Source organism: Panicum virgatum, chromosome 7K, assembly GCF_016808335.1.
Source record: "Panicum virgatum strain AP13 chromosome 7K, P.virgatum_v5, whole genome shotgun sequence".
NCBI lineage: Eukaryota > Viridiplantae > Streptophyta > Magnoliopsida > Poales > Poaceae > Panicum > Panicum virgatum.
Genome location: NC_053142.1, coordinates 39,074,133 through 39,092,775, shown reverse-complemented (window position 1 = coordinate 39,092,775; position 18,643 = coordinate 39,074,133). Strand labels below are relative to the sequence as shown.

The 18,643-nt window shown below is 48.8% G+C and overlaps 2 protein-coding genes across 9 annotated transcripts in view; both read left to right on the top strand.

Moving 5' to 3' along the window:
* LOC120642360 (endoribonuclease Dicer homolog 4) overlaps window positions 1-2,574 on the top strand; it is a 29,960-nt gene extending 27,386 nt beyond the window's left edge. For 5 of the 6 annotated variants that reach the window (XM_039918834.1, XM_039918831.1, XM_039918833.1 and 2 more), the window contains 2 exons: window positions 1,476-1,590; window positions 2,179-2,574. In XM_039918834.1, coding sequence (XP_039774768.1) covers window positions 1,476-1,590; window positions 2,179-2,347 — 284 coding nt within the window. In that variant the 3' untranslated portion in view covers window positions 2,348-2,574. The remainder of the gene's footprint in view (window positions 1-1,475; window positions 1,591-2,178) is intronic. The other variant, XM_039918832.1, reaches the window with a different exon arrangement.
* Window positions 2,575-11,431: 8,857 nt separating this feature from the next.
* Window positions 11,432-14,206, top strand: LOC120642544 (coiled-coil domain-containing protein 115-like). 3 transcript variants are annotated; one of them, XM_039919119.1, is made up of 7 exons: window positions 11,432-11,752; window positions 12,109-12,359; window positions 12,890-13,022; window positions 13,224-13,349; window positions 13,439-13,503; window positions 13,846-13,933; window positions 14,008-14,206. In XM_039919119.1, the coding sequence occupies exons 2-7, from the start codon at window positions 12,168-12,170 to the stop codon at window positions 14,079-14,081; spliced, it is 678 nt and encodes a 225-aa protein (XP_039775053.1). In that variant the 5' UTR covers window positions 11,432-11,752; window positions 12,109-12,167; the 3' UTR covers window positions 14,082-14,206. The 3 variants fall into 3 exon arrangements, with proteins under 3 accessions (XP_039775053.1, XP_039775055.1, XP_039775054.1); XM_039919121.1 differs by having other exon boundaries at window positions 11,472-11,752; window positions 12,139-12,359; XM_039919120.1 differs by having other exon boundaries at window positions 11,472-11,752; window positions 12,116-12,359.
* The last annotated feature ends 4,437 nt before the right edge of the window (window positions 14,207-18,643 follow it).

The following is an 18,643-nucleotide window of genomic DNA, read 5'->3' as shown; positions in this document are numbered from 1 at the left end:
CTCGATATTCTGGAGCGGGCTGAGATGACTGATTGCAAGCCCTGCTCCACTCCTGTCGACACTCAGTCAAAGCTCTCTGCTGATCTGGGTGATCCTGTGGCTGATCCTACTGCCTACCGGAGTCTGGCCGGTGCCTTGCAGTACCTCCCCTTCACCAGACCGGACCTAACCTACGCTGTTCAGCAGGTCTGTTTCATATGCATGATCCCCGGGAGTCACACCTTGCTACGCTGAAGTCTCTTCCGCTACGTCCGTGGCACTGTGGACCTCGGCCTGGTTCATCACCGCTCGTCCTCTGCTGAGCTGGTTGTCTACACCGACGCTGATTGGGCTAGCTATCCGGACTCTCGCCGCTCCACTTCCGGCTACGCCGTCTTCCTGGGCGGCAACCTGGTCTCCTGGTCGTCCAAGCGACAGCCGGTTGTCTCCCGCTCCAGTGCCGAGTCGGAGTACCGTGCTGTCGCTAACGGCGTGGCGGAGACGTTCTGGCTACGACAGCTCTTGGCGGAGCTCCACAGCCCGCTCGCCAAGAGCACGCTCGTCTACTGCGACAACGTCAACGCCGTGTATCTCTCCACTAACCCCGTCCAGCATCAGCGGACGAAGCATGTGGAGATCGACTTGCACTTCCTGCGCGACAGGGTCGCCGTCGGCGATGTTCGGGTACTCCATGTCCCGACCACCTCCCAGTTTGCCGACATCTTTACCAAAGGACTACCCTCCTCGACCTTCTCGGAGTTTCGCTCCAGCCTCAATGTAGCAGGTGGCTAGTTGTGGCTGCGGGGGGTATTTGCCATTTGTACTTTCTTCTTGTACAGTCTTGAACACCGCTGCGACGGTAGTTCCGACTGGGGGGGTGTTGGCTTTCTTGTTGTCCAATCTTGAACACTGCTGTGCCGGTAGTTCAGACTGTGGGGGGTGTTAGAGGCCCATGTATAAGAACTATATATCCCACTCTTCTAGGGTTTGGAGGAATACAAGCCATTATTCTCTCCTACAGAGTCGACCACACAAGGTATCAGCTACAAATTTCACGTACCTAATTATAAAGCACTCTTAAATTATTCACATCTGTAAATTTACTGCACCAGTTGGTCAGCAACAATCGTCTATTGATATTTTATATCCTTATGAAATTAGATGTTTGTAGTGCTTGCCAAGCTCCGCAAGTATTTGCAATACAATTTAGTATATGAAAAATGGTACAACAAAATTGTTCATGGAAAAAGGGAAATTTTATATTTTGTACAGAACTACAGATCCATAGTGTACACTTCAATCAATCTATTGCATGGGACATGACTAATATACACACCTACACACAAAGTGTACACTATATTTTAAAAACATTTTTGGTGAAAACTATCAAAAATTTTGTCTTCACCACATGATAAGCAAGTCACGCGACCATATTTTTGTTTTGATTAATTTTAGAGATAATTTCTCTATACTATTAAGCACATTGGCATTGGCAGGTGATATGGTACACAAAACAGCAAGGTCATTCCTTTATGAACTATGTGCTGCAAACTATTGGAAACCTCCCGAATTTGAGTTATGCAAAGATGAAGGACCAAGCCACCTTCGAAAGTAAGCTCATCTATAACTTGCTGACTATCGTTGAGCGAGAATTTATTAACTTGTATCCTTTACAATCAGAATTATGTCCTTGAAACTGGAATGTTGTATTTGTTCTAGTATCTATTAGAGTATATTTGGGATATCTCTACAAGAGGTAGGTTAGGATTGTATCCGGACTCTACTATACCGTAGGAGGCTTGCCCTCCAAGTCATGTACCCCAATATATACTGGCTTAGGCCTCAATGCAATATCAATCATCCATTACACCAATTCTATTATTCTACAGTATCATTAAAAGGTTTGTCTGCATACGAAGCCACTTGTACACCTGCATACAACTTAAAGCGCCACGGAGTGGTAGTTACTAGGTACCTGTAAACCTGGTCAAAGTTAGAGAAGTTTACCTAGGATAAAGTTAAAACGATCAACATTTTAGAATGGGAGGCAGGCGTAGTTTTGAGCTATATTGCTTGCGGCATTCACATTTCATCCCTTGTGACCGCACATCATTCTACATATGGGAAATGATGTCAAACCAAGTCGACCCATGATACATCCTTACATACTGTTGTTTACATGTGAAATGACGCTTGCAGGTTCACTTGCAAGGTCCTTGTTCAGATCATGGGACCTTCAGCGACTCTCTTGGAGTGCTTCAGCGATCCTAAACAACAGAAAAAAGCAGCGCAGGAGCATGCCGCCCAGGGGGCTCTGTGGTGCCTCAAGCAACTTGGATACCTACCAAAAGATGAAACTCGTGTATAGCAACATTTCAGATTTCTGTGGCCTCCAGTTACATAGATATGCCGATATATATTTCTTACATAGATAGGCCCCATGTAAATCTATTTGTTAAGATATGCTTTGTAGACTCGGGGAACATGCGTTCTGTTGAGAGATGTATGAATTGACAAATGCGCAGCTCACACTGTGTTATGTTGCCGTGTGACCGCTTGGATCAGAATTTTCCAGAGCGAAGAACATATACGCCACAAGTACATATTGTGTTTAGTTGGGTGGCTTAGGATCTGGCCAGGCTTATGTAGTGCAGCTTCTGTATTGGTTGCCTGAGTCGTACCTGAGTTAGCCAGGCTTAGCTAGCACGTGAAAATCAGCCGTGCTAGCTTGGCCAGGCTTGGACAAGCCTTTGATGGCTCCAGTAGTGCCTTGCCATCACCACCAGTGTGCGTACCTCCCTCGCACAAAGCGTCGGCACCAGTCCGGTCGAAATCCAAGCCTGCGCCACTGCAGTAAGAAGAGCCCCACCTCTTTGGAGTCTGGAGAGAACAGGGAGGTATCAATCGGAGCAGAAGGAAGGTGCTGATGCTTGGGAATTTTTGGGGCAGGATCAGGTGAACAAAGAAGAGCAGAGGGAAGAGGCGATCAATTGCTGGCTCTGTGGGGGCAGATGCCATCAAGACGCTCGAGAGAATGTCCCACCATGCCGCCGGGGCTGCGAAAAGAACTAATGATGATGCAGCACTCAAGGCCTTCGATGTAGTGGCGAGGAGGACGCAGCAGCAGCACTCGGATATCGGGATATGGTCATGTATGGCATGGTAAACTCACCATGTAGAAGAAGAGGTGACTAAACAACGCAAGCCAATCAACCAAACACTAGCTTCGCAAGTCGCAAGCCAGGCTAATCCTAAGACAGTAACCAAACACAAGCGTCAAGTGCTGCTACAGCTCACGTTGCCGTTGGGGAGGGAGTGGGTTACCCACACCCACACCCACAACTTATCCATCCCTAATTAATCCATAATTAAAAGAGTAGATAATTGTCCAATGGAAATGGATAATCCAATGGGTAGACAATAAGCATGTTGATTGTAATGGATCTCACATCAAGAGCCGGATCTTAAAAATAAAATCTCGCGTTCACAGTATAAAATTTTATCGAAATTGACTGAAATTTATCGAAGATGACTCAGTATGATCTGCAGCTACTATGTGCAAAGCAGTGTGGCTAGACCTATATGTGGGCCCTACGTCAAGTGCTGGACTCTAAAAATAAAACATCGCGTTCACATTATAAAATTTTATCAAAATTGACTGAAATTTGTTGGAGACGACTCAATATAACCGACAGCTACTCTGTGCAAAACAGTATAGCTACATATACACGTGGGCCCATGTCAAGAGTGAAGCTACGGAACATAAGAGGATATATAAGAGAATAGAAAAGAACTAACTAATGGGTACGTGGGTAAAACGGGTATTATCCATATATACTCTACCTATATCCAAGTTGAGATGAATAACTCATATCCTACCCAAATATAACGGGTATGAATTTGGATAAGGGTAGTGGGTACCCAATGACAACTTGAGCTACAGCCGGGCCAAAACTAGCCAAGCTTAGACTAAGGGTCCATTTGGTGTTAGCTCCGGCTGGGCGGAGCCGCACCAAACGCCCGTTCTGGTGAAGCTTCTGCGCGGCGCACTGGAAAAGCCGGAGCCTGTTTTGCACTTTTGCTGGACGCTAGGCGGAGGCGGTGGAGCTAAAAAAAATTGGCTCCCTTCCAAACGGCCCATAACCATAAGCCAGGCAATCAATCACAATGTCCGCAGATGAGGGTCGTTTGCGCAAACTCTGATTCTCATTGTGGGTGCTTAGCATAGAGAGACGAGCATTATTAGACTATCCGCATTCATCATATTCTAATTCTATCATCTAAAAGGAATATTCAGTCCTAATCATTAAGATTCTTTCTTCTATACTCATTTCTTTCGCACTCATCATACTCTATATCTCGTACTCTATATCCTAGTCATCAACATACTTTATTCAGATCTACTCTACCAATCCATCTATAGCGGCTGACGAGTGGGACCCACCCGGCTCAACCCCTCTCCCCCCTACCTTTTTCTCTCGGCCCGTGGCGGTCCTTACTCCATCCCGACGGCGGGCCTCCTCCCCATCTCATGCCGGTCCTCCTCCTCCCCGGCGGCCCTCCACGCGCCGGCTTTCCTCCTCCCTGGTGGCAGGCCTCCTCCCCGCACCGTCCCTCTCCTCGATGGCCGAGCTCCCCCACACCGTCCCACTCCTCGATGGCTGAGCTCCCTGTGCCGGTCCTTGATGGCGCAGGAGCTCCACTTTGGGGCCGCCAACATGGTGGGGTAGAGGTCAACAGGCCAGCAGCGGAGGAGCTGGCAACCCGGCGCACAGCGAGACGGGGCTGGCGACGACGGTGCACATCGAGGCGGGCCACCATGGCGCACAGCAGCGGACGTCGAGGCGGGGCGGGGCGGGGCGCGACACGAAGGAGGAAGGGGGCAAGCAGCGTTAGGAGGCGGACCGGCACCACATCAGCCCTATAGCGGAGCTCTGTACCTGCACTGGGAATAGAGGAATCTGGGAGCTATGCTTGTTTAGCGGGCGTCTCCCAGTCCCTCGGTGTATTTTACACACTATATGCGTACTGCAGGTCCATTTGCCTGGCGACAGTGCGAATAGCCTTATAGCGAATAAACCCTTTGTTAATTGCATATAATTAGGCGTTTACCTCGTGGCAGGTACGGTTAACCAGTCTGTCTCCGTGCGTGCAGCTACGCCACCCTGCACCTCTGCACCCCCTTGTGGCAGGGACCTGAGCCTGCTTTCCGTTCACCCGGCTCGGGGTCAGCCCATAGTCACAAAGATTCAGGCTCGATGGGGTCGAGGTACCGAAGCGTCTCCTCATAAGAGAAGATTTAAATGTGATACAAATATCAGTCCTAGGAGGCTGATAATATATTTATTATATCAGATGGTACATCACTGTACAACCATGTGCGGTAATGGGCAATGAAGCACCACTATCGCGAGGATAACCACTAAAACCCAAACAACGATATTAACTACGAAGAGGTCATCAGAGTCTTGCGCCATACGGAGCTCCTGCGGGTGACCCTATCCACAGGCAAGGTTGGGTGCAGAACAGAACCCCTACTCAACGTCTTCGGGAACGAAGTCTGGATCTTCCTCTGTAAAAATTAGAAGAGGGGGGTGAGTACAAACATACTCAGCAAGTCCAACCACACCCACGGGGGGTATAAACAGAATATAATACACAGAGTAAATCAAAGATAAGGCTAGAGTTTAATTTGCGGAAAGCTAATTTTTATGCATGGGTTCATTTGAAAGAAAAGGATTTTCAAAGCAATTTTCTCGTACCGAGTAACACGTAGGGTTGATCCACACAGGATCCAAGTTTTAAATTGCTACCGGACTCCTCATCCACCGTAGCACATGGCACAGCTGCCGGACACTTTTCCCAAAACAACTCACGCCAACCCAACCATTCCCAGAAGAAACACTAGTTGTGTGACCAAACCGTAACTCGTCCAGTACCGTGGGCACGGCTATTCGAATAGATTTTAACTCTACAGAGGTGTGCAACTTTACCCACAAGCGGGGTACCACAGCACGATCACCTTAGTGTCGGTGCAGATCCCAACAAAATTATTACCCACCTTAGCTAGACCTGACTAGCCACCACGGGATCCACCAAGGGGCCATTGACCTATCTTCGAGGTTTAACCGGGGCATAAGTCACACAGAGCTTATACCTTCTCCTTGATCACCCGTTGCTCTCAGCTCTCCTGATTGCTATTAGACTAATTAGTGGGTTTTATGCTAAGTCGTTGCCCATATAACGGTCGAGTGGTTTGCACGATAGTGGAGTTAGGCAAGATGACACACCAACTCGGTCCTTAATTGTGATGAAATGGATATCTCCCAACCTTGCTCAACCACATAGGTACGAGCACACCATTCGGCAATTCACACAGAAATGCCATCCATCCTGTCTAAACTCATCTTTCGAAAATTCTACATTTTTCCTTCCCACACACTCACACATTTTCCTTTTATAAAACAAGTTGTACCGTGTTTAAGGTCCTAAGCGTTCTAGCAGCGATTAACGTCCAAACAAATCACATTCAGACATTAATCTAGGTGGTCAAGGAATGGTTATAGCAAATCAAGGGGTGGCTATCTAACCATGTTTTCAGCAGTCAAAACATATGCAATTTTGTAAAACAGGTCAATAGGTTGTGTTTATAAAATTGGGACGAAACATGCATCAAAGGATGAGATTGAACTTGCCGTTCTCAAAGTCTTCCGGGAAGTCCTGATCGAGGTACTGTCCTTCGGGTTCGGGGTCGCGGTACTGGTCCTCGCACACTTGCTCGCGGTACTGCTCGTCGACGGGTTCTCCCTCGTTCACACCGTGATCTATGACCCACATATTCAAACACACAATAAAGAAAAAGAAATAAAGAAATAAAGATTTTATCGTTGAGCTCGAATCAGGAATAAATTAGGAAACGATGGTAGAAGGAATATTTTTGGGAGATTTTTTATAGCATGGTCGGAATAATATAGGAAACGGTGTGGTAAAGTTTCAGGACGATCGAAGGATTTTTGGCGCATGAAATGATAAGTTAAAAGAGTGTTTACGGGCTAAACTAGAATCTAAGAACCTATCTGTAATTATTTTTGGGAGTGATAGGGCTTGATTAGAATTTCTGAAAATATCAAGACTGCCCTAGAAAATAGGTACAACAGCTATTGTATGAGTTTTTAGGAATTTAGGAAGAATTGGGTGAAACGGAGTTGAATTGAGTAAGATAATATAGGTATAAGATTGGGTGCTTAAATAATTTTGAAAATGGATTAACATAATTGGGAGAGAGCTGCACGGTTTATGGCAGCATCGCAGGACTTGGCTTGTGTTGGTTGGGCCTTTTTGTTTTTCTGGGCCGGTGGTGACGTATGGAACCGTAAAGCCCATGAGCTTTTATTTGCCCACGGGAAAGGGGGTAGGAGGACGACGTCATCCTCAGGCGGCGCCGCCGTGGGCAGTCGCCGGCTCTTGGCTGGAACGGCGTTCCCGGCCTCCGTTCTCGGAGCCAAGGGCATGGGGAGAGAGAGGAAGGCGAGGGGGTTCTATTTTGGTGACTCCGGGCATGGGAAATGGAGGTTGGCTATGGCAGCCGCGGCAGCCATGGCTATGGAGTCCCGGAGCTCGTGGGGAGCTCTGCTTGGGCAGCGAGAAGGGCTGCCGCGAGTTGGGGCAGGTAGAGGAAGGTGTGGAGGTGCTCACCTTGAAAGAAATCCAACCAAGATGGCCTAGGCGAGTAGATCGACGGGAGTGCTCTGCTTTTGGGGAAGAAACAGAGGAGAAATTTGAGCGAGGAGGAAGTCGGGCAGCGCAGCTGGGAGGCTCGGAGGGCTTGCGATGGTGGCGGAGAGCAGACTGGGGCGCCTTTTATAGACGAAACGAGGCGGTGGAGGAGGGGGCCCGCGGTGGTGGCCGACGGGCAGCTCTGCAGTGCGCCTTCAATGGCGTGGGGGCAGCTCCGGCTGCTTGCGGGCGTCGCGGAGCGACGCGGGCGTCGAGGGCGACGGCGTGCAGGGGCGGGTGGTGCGCGTCGACGGTCTCGACGTGGAGCAGCTTGATGTGCGGCTAGGCGTGCCTCAGCTTGCTGTGCTTGGGAGCTGAGCGAGCAGTGCGGGGAGGGGCGCACGCTGTGACCGGCCGGCGAGCATCTCGCGGCCATTAAAGGAGCTCGGCGTCGCGGAGCGGCGGCGCGAGCGGCGAGGCGGCATCTGGGTGACGGGACGGCTCGGGCAGGCGCGAGCGGCGCGGCGGGCATCCGGGGCGCATGGAGCGCGTGGAACAGTGCCGAGCGTGCTGCGCCGTGGGCGTACAGGGGCCTCGTGTTGGCAGCGTTCGTGGTGCATGGCGAGGCATGGCGTGTGAGCTTGCATGCGGTGTTCGTGTGTGCTGCTAGAGCTTGGAGATGAGAGGTGACAAAGGGAGGTGGCGTTTGTGCATTGCAGCATTGCCGTTAATTAGCGAGGAGGCACCAGCAGCAATATGGTTTGCATGAACGCGCTTGCATGCTGAATCGTGCATTACTCTGATGCTAGTGTGTGTGTGTGCGTGCTGCTTGGCTTGCTGGCTCTCAAGTGTATTTTGCTTGAGGTCTGAACGTGGGAATAGACAGGAAGGAGAGATAGCAAGAGAGATTGTATTAGGAGGAAGAGGATTGGTGCATTGATAGATTGAAGGGAGAAAATAATTAGATGGATATAAGATGGAGCTTAAATGGTAAGAGAGTCGAGCTCAAGAGATAAATTTTGTAATATGTTTTGAAAATGATTTTTAGCGAGAGATTTTGGTTAGTGAATTTCAAGGATGTTACAGGTACGGAGTCGAGTAACGAGATAAGGTCCTTGTAAGAGGTTTTTACAAGACGAAAACGAAAACGATCCCGCATTTTCGGAACGGGATCGGTATTTCCGGATCGAGCAACGGTATTCTCGACCTCAAATCCTATGACTATGGGTCAGCCAGCACCACTCCCTACCACCACCCACCACCAACAACAACCGCCGGTCCGAGTCACATTATTTTTGGAGAGGTAATGGGTTATCCACGTCCATACCCATAAATTATTCATTCCTAATTAATCCATCTTCAAATGAGTGGATAATTATCCAACGAGTATGGAAATTGAAACAGTATAGCTATTCACACTATAAAATTGAAACAGCGTTCACACTATAAAATTTTATCGAAATTGATTTGTTGGAGATGACTTAATATAACCGACAGCTACTCTGTGCAAAGCAGTGTAGCTACACTTACACGTGGGTCCCACGTCAAGAGTGGAGCTGCGGAACACATTAGAATAGAAAAGAAAAACTAACTAACTGGTATATATGTGGGTGAAATGTGTATTATCTATATATACCCTACTCATATCTAAATTGAGATGGGTAATCCAGACCCTACCCAAATACTACGGGTACGGATTTAAATAAGGGTACCGGGTACCCAACGACAATTTAACCCGAGCTACGAGCATAGGCAGATCTAGAGGGTGGGCTGGGCGGGCCCAGCCCACCCTATGAAACGGCCCAATTGCTTTTTTTCATCTAAAGCGTCAACACTCAGCACATCTATGGTCCCACCTAGGGGTTAAATAGGTAACTCTTCTTAGGTCTTCTCCAGTCGTGGATGCGGTGCACCCAGGAAACACGGGGCCATGTAGGTTTTTCCAAAACTGACTCCTTCTCCGGTGGCCGCACCCCACAGCGCACCTTCCCCCACTCTTTTCTCTCACATCTCGCTCGTCCCTGGCAATCCAGCGCCACCACCAGTGAAGCCTGTTCTTTTTTAGTCGTGAGGAACCGGTGCAAAGATTGCGTGTGGTTCCTCTCTCTCTCCTCGAAGGTGCGCTAGCTGCAGTCGTTGCCTCGATTCCTCCGTTGCCACCTGAGATGAAGGTGCGGCCACTGCAGGAGGCCTTAGGTCCAACTATGTCCACGTAGAATTGGAGATGCACCGAAGAGCATTGCTAGCAGTTTCCCAATTATTCTTTTTTAATAATTGATATTGAAAATATCTCAATAAAAAAAACTTGACTTGCGGGGGTGAGACCGCCCCCACGGCATTGTTTGAGAGGTAGAATGACCTTCTCATAGCAGGCCAAGAAAACCCCCGAACCCCTGCCCCACCCGTACACGGGGGCCCGTCGCCTTATGAGTTAGACCGGGCTCCACAGTGCTTTGGACGTGGGACAAGCGAGGGAGTTTTTTTAATCCCAGAGCTGAAATTCGCCCCCGAGGGGATCGAACCCAGGACCTCTGGGGAGTGCCTCCAGCGATGCTACCACTACGATAGCAGGCCTTTGGCAAATGTCCCAATAAAAATTTTAAGATCGTTGGGGGACTTATTTTTGCAGTCACCTAATAACCTTCTTTCAATCCAACAATTTTATTGGAAGAGCCACAACTCCCTTTTATTTAGGGAGAGTTGGAGTAAATTATTAGGCTGTCTTAATAATTATTGGGAACAAAAAAAAGATTTTAAAAAATTGTTGGAGCTTTTTTTCTTATCTAGTACGTATTCTCTTAATATGATATTAATATGATAGTTGGATTGGAAATTTAAGGGATCTCCCACCGCTCTGGCGCCCAAGCCAAATCAATCAGCCTCGTTTTGCCGTTTACCTGACTGACCGCTCCCTCGCGGCCTCGCGAGCTGCTCACGAGTCACGACTCGACTCGCGTAGGGTTAGGCCTTGGGGCAGTGGCGGCGCCAGGGTATGCCCTGTATGCGTAGCCATACCTAGGATTTGGGGAAAATACTAATACATATACATAGATGTATACTACCTCTTTCATCCTACAAGGAGTGTAGTTTTAGAAAATTTCAGACGCATTACTCATTCGAAGAAATGACTTTGTTATCCCTAATTACTTCTACTAATTGTGATTGAAAATCATGTTATTTATTTTGTTTTCTGGATTCTCAATGAATGTATACACATTAAAACTAGAAAAGTAATATCTGATTGGCTCTATATGTTTTTTTATTCAATATTTTCTTGGTACTTGGTATTGCTTTAATTAGACGGATCTCGTAACAAGCTAAAATTGTACTCTTTGTGGAATAAAATTTAAAAGCCAAAAACTACACTTATTTTGAGAAGGAAAGAGTATCATATACAACTTACGGTCCCAAGTCAACAAAGCCCATCTAAAAAGTCTAAAATGCAAAAGAATTGCTCTCTCTGTCTCTATGCTTACGGCTCGCCCTGAGCCCTCGTCCCCCGGCTCCGCGTTCGCTCGAGTGCACCTCCAGCCCTCGGCTCTTGGCCCTCGGCCCTCGGCCTGTCCCCCAAATCGGCACTCCAGCAGTGGCAGACCACAGGTGCCTCGCCACACCAGCGCCAGCGCCCCAGCACCAGCACCAAAAAGGTTGGCATAGATTATTATTATAAATTTATTATGGTTGTAATAACTTACTTGTCCATTATATTATGTATTAGCTTCAATTTTTTTATGTTCGGCATACCCAGCCGCCTGGCTCCGCCACTGCTTGGGGGCGGGCTGCGGGCGGCCGGCGGCCAGCGGCCAGCGAGCGGCGGCCGGGCAGCAGGTTCCGGGCAGCGCTGCTACGAGCCAGGACTGCTACGAGCTGCTACTGCTAGGTGCTAGCGGCTGGTGGCGCCCGCACATCGCCCAGGACCGGGAGCACGCGGGTGCGGGCGGCGGCCGGCGGCGTGCCGGCGTCAGGACTGGGCGGCGTCTCCGCGCCTGCGGAGGGCACTGCCGCACGGAGGCTGGAGGCGGAGCGCGTGCCGCGGCCTGCGATCTGCGACTGCAAGGTAATTAGCTTCCATCTTGCTGCCTGCACAGTTGCCCTGCGAGTTCTAGTCTTCTAGATTGGTAGCCCAATTAATCATGGTAAAATTAATAGTTGGGGTTTCTAGTAAGCGTCGTGACATGATTCGAAATATTAATCTTCAAAATATCTTGAAAGCAATTGAATGTGGTGAACTACAAACTGGAAAGGGGTTAAATCAAGAGAAAGGCTACGTCTGGTGAGACTCAATGGGGCTCTCATTAAATTAAGAGAAAGGTTTAGCAATTATGAGTTTGAAGATATTTGTAAGACATTTTACTAAGCCATTGTGGTATTTAATTTTTTTTTTTTTGCCTTGTTGGACCACCCTAACATCAGATCCTAGATTCGCCAGTGCGAGGGGTTTAGGTTCTGGTGCGTCGGGATCCAGGGACTGGATGGCGGCGGCAACGGAGGATCTGCGGCTCGTGGAATCCCCCCCTGGGGTGGAAAGCGCGGGAGAGATCGACGGCACTATGGGGGAGCACGGGCGGCCGCGAGGCGACGACGACGAGGAGATCCTGCAATTCATGGACTCGGTGGACGGCTACCTCGTCCTCATGGACTCCCTCTCCTCCGCTCTTCGTCAGGTACTCCACTAGCTACTATTGTTGTCCGGTCCAGCCTTGCACGATCTATGGTGCATCGTTGATTAAGCGAAATACATTGACTCCAGTGAAGTACTAATCGATCAGTTCAACGAGAAAGAAGTGTTTTTATGAATATTGCCAAATCCTTAAGTAGAACATGTCTCTCATCCTAGCATGTAGCAATAGTTTCATGATGTTTTGGTAAGACCATTTTAACATCAGCTGTGGTTACTCTGTGATTGGTGTGAATTCGTAGTGCTCTATCCTTTTTTTCAGTTACCTCGCATTGTGTATATGTTGCACTATCATCTGCATCCCTACTTAATTGTAGTGCCCTGCAAGAAATCCAGATCCAAATCATACATCTTTATCGACAATATTCAAAAGCTAGTTCCTTCTATGCGATGTTCATTGGGCACTATCTGTGTGGTGCTCCTTCATATTTTTAGCTTTTTTGGCTTGTAGATCAATATGCACCAAGTCATCTTGCTGTTTCAGTACTGATTAAACATGAATATTTTTGTTCCTAGGGGTGGCTCGATATGGCAAGTGCTCGCCATTCTATGGGCCCATCACGTGTTTCAAGTACACTGTTTGATCATAAAGAACAGTCTGCTGCCACTAAGCTGCAAGTTGTTGATCATTCTGGCCTGGAACCATCAGGTAAATTACTATCTATCAGCATTGAAGAACCACTACTAGATTTTAGAAATACTTTTCTTTTCTCTTGAATCTGGTTCCTGGTTTGTTTCATTGAAGTTTACTTCAAAGAAAGCTAGAAGGGCACATTGATACATAAAGTGCAAGCTGTTTGCTACAGTTGTTAAATCATAATTAGTAAAATATTCTTCAATCATATTTCAGAGTCGAAACCACACTTTGCCCTATCGAAGTTGTCTTTGCAAGAAGAATGTAACTCCACCTATGATGTCACTGAGCAAGCTAGTACTGAGCCAAAGTTGAGGCATCGAGGATCAGCTACTACCCCGGGTATTAGAGTGTGACATATTTCTACTCCCTGTTAAGTAGCAAATGCGCTGATTAAATCTATTTGCTTGACTCAACCTCTTGTCATGAAGATGGAAACCATGAAAGGGATGCAACCACATCAGATTCATCTACTGGTGCTGACACTAGCAGTCATGTAAGTTTTTTTTCTAAAACTCTATTTCTTGAAACTTGAGGCTATGATATCAGATAGTGAAACGTTGCTTGGAGGCAACAAAAAGATACATCGCTAGTAATGGGAAATGCCAAAACTAAAAGTTTTTTGTGCTTGAGTGGTGAACTTCACCCCTGGTATGCTTGATTCAAGATGTCGTTGGTATGACTTCAATACTACAGAAATTATGTATTTCAGTAGACTAAATACATAGCTGCTGAGGTATCATAAAGCTGCATTTTGGGATAGTGAATAAGGAAGCTGTACTATACTTCCTGTACTTTCACATTTATCTATTCCCATTGTGGCCATTTTGTACTTTAGGTACGAAAAGCGAGATCAAAAGCACTATCAGTCTTTGGAGCATTGGTTTCTCCAAAACTGCGAACAGCCCAAATTTCATTTGAAACAGGTTTGATTTTTATTACAGAAGCTTATCCAGTCTCATATATGTTTTGATTTAACTGTACCCTTATTTTGATGCAGCGCTTGAATTGATTGTAGAGCTGGCGAATTCAAGGTCGAATATGCTTGCAAGTTTCTCCCAGTTAAAAGAGTAAAGCTTTGTTTTTGATTTGAGGTTTTGTACACTGGACAACATCAATAATCATGGGATTCGAGCAACTGTAAACTCAAAATCTGGAATGCAGTATATTTTCCAGGCAGCATGAATATTTGTTGTGTAGCTCATTAGCTGTAACCTAAGACAAACATTGTGGTCTGCGTGCCCATAACCTCACTCCCAGCATAGAAGAACGAGCAGAACAATGGGATGACTAGAAGAGAATTCAATTTCCTGAAACTATTGGTCCGCACGCAGCAAAACTCGTTGCTTGGCCTTGGACAAACGAAGGGCTAATAACTGTGAAGTTTATCCTGACGATTGCACCCCCCCCCCCCCCACCCCCACCCCCTCTTTTTTTTTGGAAAGGATCTCACCCCAATTTTGATGTGGTGCAAGCATGATAAAAACAAAACAAAGGTCATGCCCTGAAGGGTTACTTTTCTCGGCTTAATGTATTCTTCTTTTCTACAAATTAGATTATTTATTTTTCTGAACCATCACTTCAAATCGAAAAAGAGGACCTGAAACCAAAAATCAATATATAATTTTGAATATATATTCAACAGACCAGGCATACACCCTACGGAAATAGGTTTGGGCAAGATGACCAAGTGCCTTGGGATCTCAATCCAATGGTGAAAAAATAATGCTCGCTTGTAGTTTCATCACTTTAACCAAACACTAAACATGCATATTCCATTCTGTTCATACAAACATGGTTCTATCACATTTCTCTGTTCGGCTGGCTGTGGGTGGTGGCTGGAGCTGTTTTACTGTGAGAGAAAAGTACTGGTAGCTGGTGCTGATTTGGTGTGAAAGAAAAGCACTGCTGCTTGTTGCTAGCAGAACAGAGCCGATTGAAAACTTAGGAATTTCTAGCAACAGAGCACTTCAAACGGGACAGTCTTCAATTCTTCATGTAGTTATGCACTATCACTGCCCACAATTCAGCGTTTCTGCAAGTCATCTCATGACCATTCTCATCATTCCCTAGTCCACTTCAGCAGCCAGTCTCATAAATCCAAACTGAATTAGTGTCCATGTGTCTTGATCAATTTCAAAACATGGTCTGTTGTTCCATCAGAAGCAGTGAATCCACACACGTTGAGGAAATAATATGGCAGCGAAAAGTGAGTCGTGCGCAACGCGTCGACTCCATCCAAACGCTAGATTCTGTGCAGTTCGTCAGTCTTATGAATTTTATAAACATGGGATGTGTGTTGGGTGTTGACGTTGGCCATGCATTTTGGTCCGTTGAAACGGCGGTTGAAACTGCTATGATCTGGTTGTGCCTTGCTCTTTACAGTTACGAAGGAAGTGGGGCAGCCTAGTGTTAGTGCCAGCTTCAGTTTCAGTGTTTAGAATGTGGCGAGGAAGTAAAAGTGGTGGTATTTGGGCTCCAGTTACGAACAAAATGCAGCCTTTTCATACACTGAGTTACTGACAGTCATCTACAGGCTTGAAACCATTGCAGCAGGTATTGCTGTTTGATTGGTATGACTATTTCATAACAGCAAAGGTTACTTGTCGATACGCTTACAGCTCTGTATCAGACATGATCGAATCTGAATGGCATACTACATACAGGTGCTACCTTCCTTGAAAATGCTTCAGACTTTGTGAACAATGTCCAGACTGAGATTCAGGTGGCAGGTTGAAGCCGGCGGTCAATTCACCAAGGAGGTGTGGACGCCGCCGTGGCGGCGCGGTACGACGCCGGCCGCAAGGTGCATCGCGTACTGGCGGACCTACTTGCGCTGCCTCGACCGCGTTCGTCACCATCACACCGAGGAGCAAAACGTGCACGCGATCATCGCCTGCGGCCGACCGGGCGGCTGCCTGCCGGGGTCGCGCGTGCGGCAGAAGCGGCTCCGATCCGCCAGGTGCCCGTCGCGACGTCGACCTCGAGGAGCCGGCGGCACGGCACGGGACGAATGGCCGCGCCGCAGAGGCGCGGCGTGCTCTGAGGCGGCACGGGACGAATCCGCCCGCCATGATCGCCGCGGCGAGCTGCGCGGCTGCCGGCATGCGGGTGGCGCGCGGGGAAAGGAGGGGGGGGGGGGGGGGGGTGTTGTGGATAAAGCAAGTCAATCTCGACCGGTCAAGTAAGATCCAACGGTACGCTAAAAAAAAAAGTAAGATCCAACGACAGCATCCAGGGGTGGACGGTATTTCATTTACCGTCCACCCTTGGTCTCGGTCCGCCTCTCGACACCGTCCCCCTAGCCGACAGTCCGCCACCATCGTCGACGGCGACAACGCCGGCACGCCGTCGTGACTCGTGTGCTCCGCCACGTGAACGCTCAGAGGCAGGAGCTCCGCGAGGCCTCTACTTTCTATGGACCGTCCATCGGGCCCGGTGCCCCTGCCACTCCGGATGAGGCAGCCGACTGCGAGCCGCCGTCGCCATGGCGCGGTTCGACGCCGACGGCCAACCGCGAGCTGAAGCGTGTGCTGGTGGACCTGATGGCCTGGAAGGCGTTCCACAGCGAGGCGATCAACGAGCGCCTGATGATCATGTATGCGACGAACCGGCTACCTTGACCTTGCAGCCGGACCAGGCGCCGCTGCCGCCGAGGTGTTCCCGGCTTCCCGCTGCCGGACTTGCGGCGTTGTGCACCCTGGAGGACCTATCGGTGTGCCGGCGCGGCAAGACGGGACAAGTGCCGCCGAGTTCGCCGCTTTGTGCTTCGAGGCTGGCTGGCCGCATGCGGCGAATTCCGTGTTCATTGGCAGTTCAACATAAATTGAGAATCGAACTAAGAACTAACGATGATTGGATTCAACATGACCTTGTGTAACTGCACTATCAGAAACCTCAGACTCAACACAAGTTCGAGAACTGATGTGGCAAGAAAATTCAGAGGAAAACCGAATTCAACATAATATGACATGGCTGGTCTTGAAGGATTCCGAGTTTCAGGCTTTCAGCGTTAGCTTGGACGAAGTGCTGATCACTTAGTCATCGCGTGGATGCATCATGCATCCTAGGTCTCTGATCTGATCTGATCTGACTTAGTCATCTTATATTCAGTACTGATGCATCACTTGTTAGCAGCTATTCAATTTGCACCGCTAGTTTAGCAGCTAGTTACTACATAGATTGAAATTAAATTAATCGATGCACTTTCTTTTCTAGATTAAATTAAATCGGTCTGAGATAGGAGAAGAGGTTTCAGCAAGACACACAGCAATCACAGGTAGTGCCATCCCAGCCACTGAAGTCGGCTATAGGCAGCTTGCATCATCATCGATCTTCTGCCAAGACTGAAACGACACAGCACCGGCACCGTCCACCTCCGCCCGCGCGTGGTGGAAATACAGAAGGAACCAGCACGACGCCGTTGGCGAGAGTGCTTGCGCGATGCGATCCGTGCTCGCACGCACGGGCAGCCGCGCAGTGCCGCGCCAAGGCGGACGACGCGTACGCACGAAGCACCCGCGGCACAGGTCAGGAGGGCCGAGGGCGGCGCAGGGCGCTCCGGCCTCCGGGCGACGGCGCCACGCACCCGCTGAAGCTTCTTCTTGTCACCAATGGTGCCCGCCCGCCGCCACCTCGAAGCACACCTCACGAATCACGACCTCGCCCGCGCTTGTTCCATCTTGCTGCGCCGCCAAGTCCACCGACCACCGGCGCGCCCTGCATCTCGTGGTGGTCGGCGTGCAACCGCGCCACCGCGTCGATGAAGATTACACACCAAGGAGAGAGCGGGAACGCAGAACACTCCACGCGCCATCCTGAACCCATCTTCTGGAGCTCTGCGCAGTTCTCGCGAATGGATGGCGCCGAGGTGTGGTGCGCGACCGCCCTGGCGGGCATGGCCTTCCAGAGCCGGGCGGAAGGGACTGTATGGAGGGGCGCAATACGGGTCCAGACTCCAGAGGACTTGCCGGCGTGGTTGCCGGCGTCGAGAGTGGCGGCCAGGTGGGCGACGGCGCGAGGCGGACTGACCCAACGGGGGACGGTAAATCAAATACCGTCCGGGCTGGACGGTAAACCAAATATCGTCCACCCTAGGTGATATATTAGCCGTTCGATTGGACTTGAGCGGCCAAGATCCGCGGTGGGTGTCCCGGCCCTGGTCGCCGTGTGGCGGCGCGCCATGTCGGCCGCCTCAGAGTCCGAGCGGGCCCTTGTGGTTTGGTTCATACTAGTGATTAGCACGCGTATTTTCTGAAGAAAAAAAATATCGTATATATGGAGTACTAAATTAAGTATATTTGCAAAATCTTTTCAGAGATAGGGTAACTTTTCACGACGAATCTAACGATGGTAATTAATTCATGATTGGCTATAGTAATGCTACAATAATCATTTTTTAATTATGAATTAATTATTATCATTAAATTCGTCGCGAAAAATTACACCATCTCTGAAGAGGATTTTGCAAATAGAATTCATTTAACCCGCTATGCGTGTAAAATTCTTTTCCTAGAATAGTCTAGAATAGCAAACCAACAGGGCCTAAGTCCAATCCCGTCTCGTGCTGGTGCTGGCAGGTTCATCCTGTGTCTTGCGGTCTTGCCCGTGCCGCCGCCTGGGCCGATGTTGGCGGC

Excerpts from the sequence above, each read along its gene's own strand:
- LOC120642544 (XM_039919119.1), top strand. The coding sequence starts at position 12,168 with ATGGCGGCGGCAACGGAGGATCTGCGGCTCGTGGAATCCCCCCCTGGG. Across the intron at positions 12,360-12,889 it reads TCTCCTCCGCTCTTCGTCAG|GGGTGGCTCGATATGGCAAG; the intron begins GTACTCCACTAG and ends TTTTGTTCCTAG. Across the intron at positions 13,934-14,007 it reads CCAAATTTCATTTGAAACAG|CGCTTGAATTGATTGTAGAG; the intron begins GTTTGATTTTTA and ends ATTTTGATGCAG.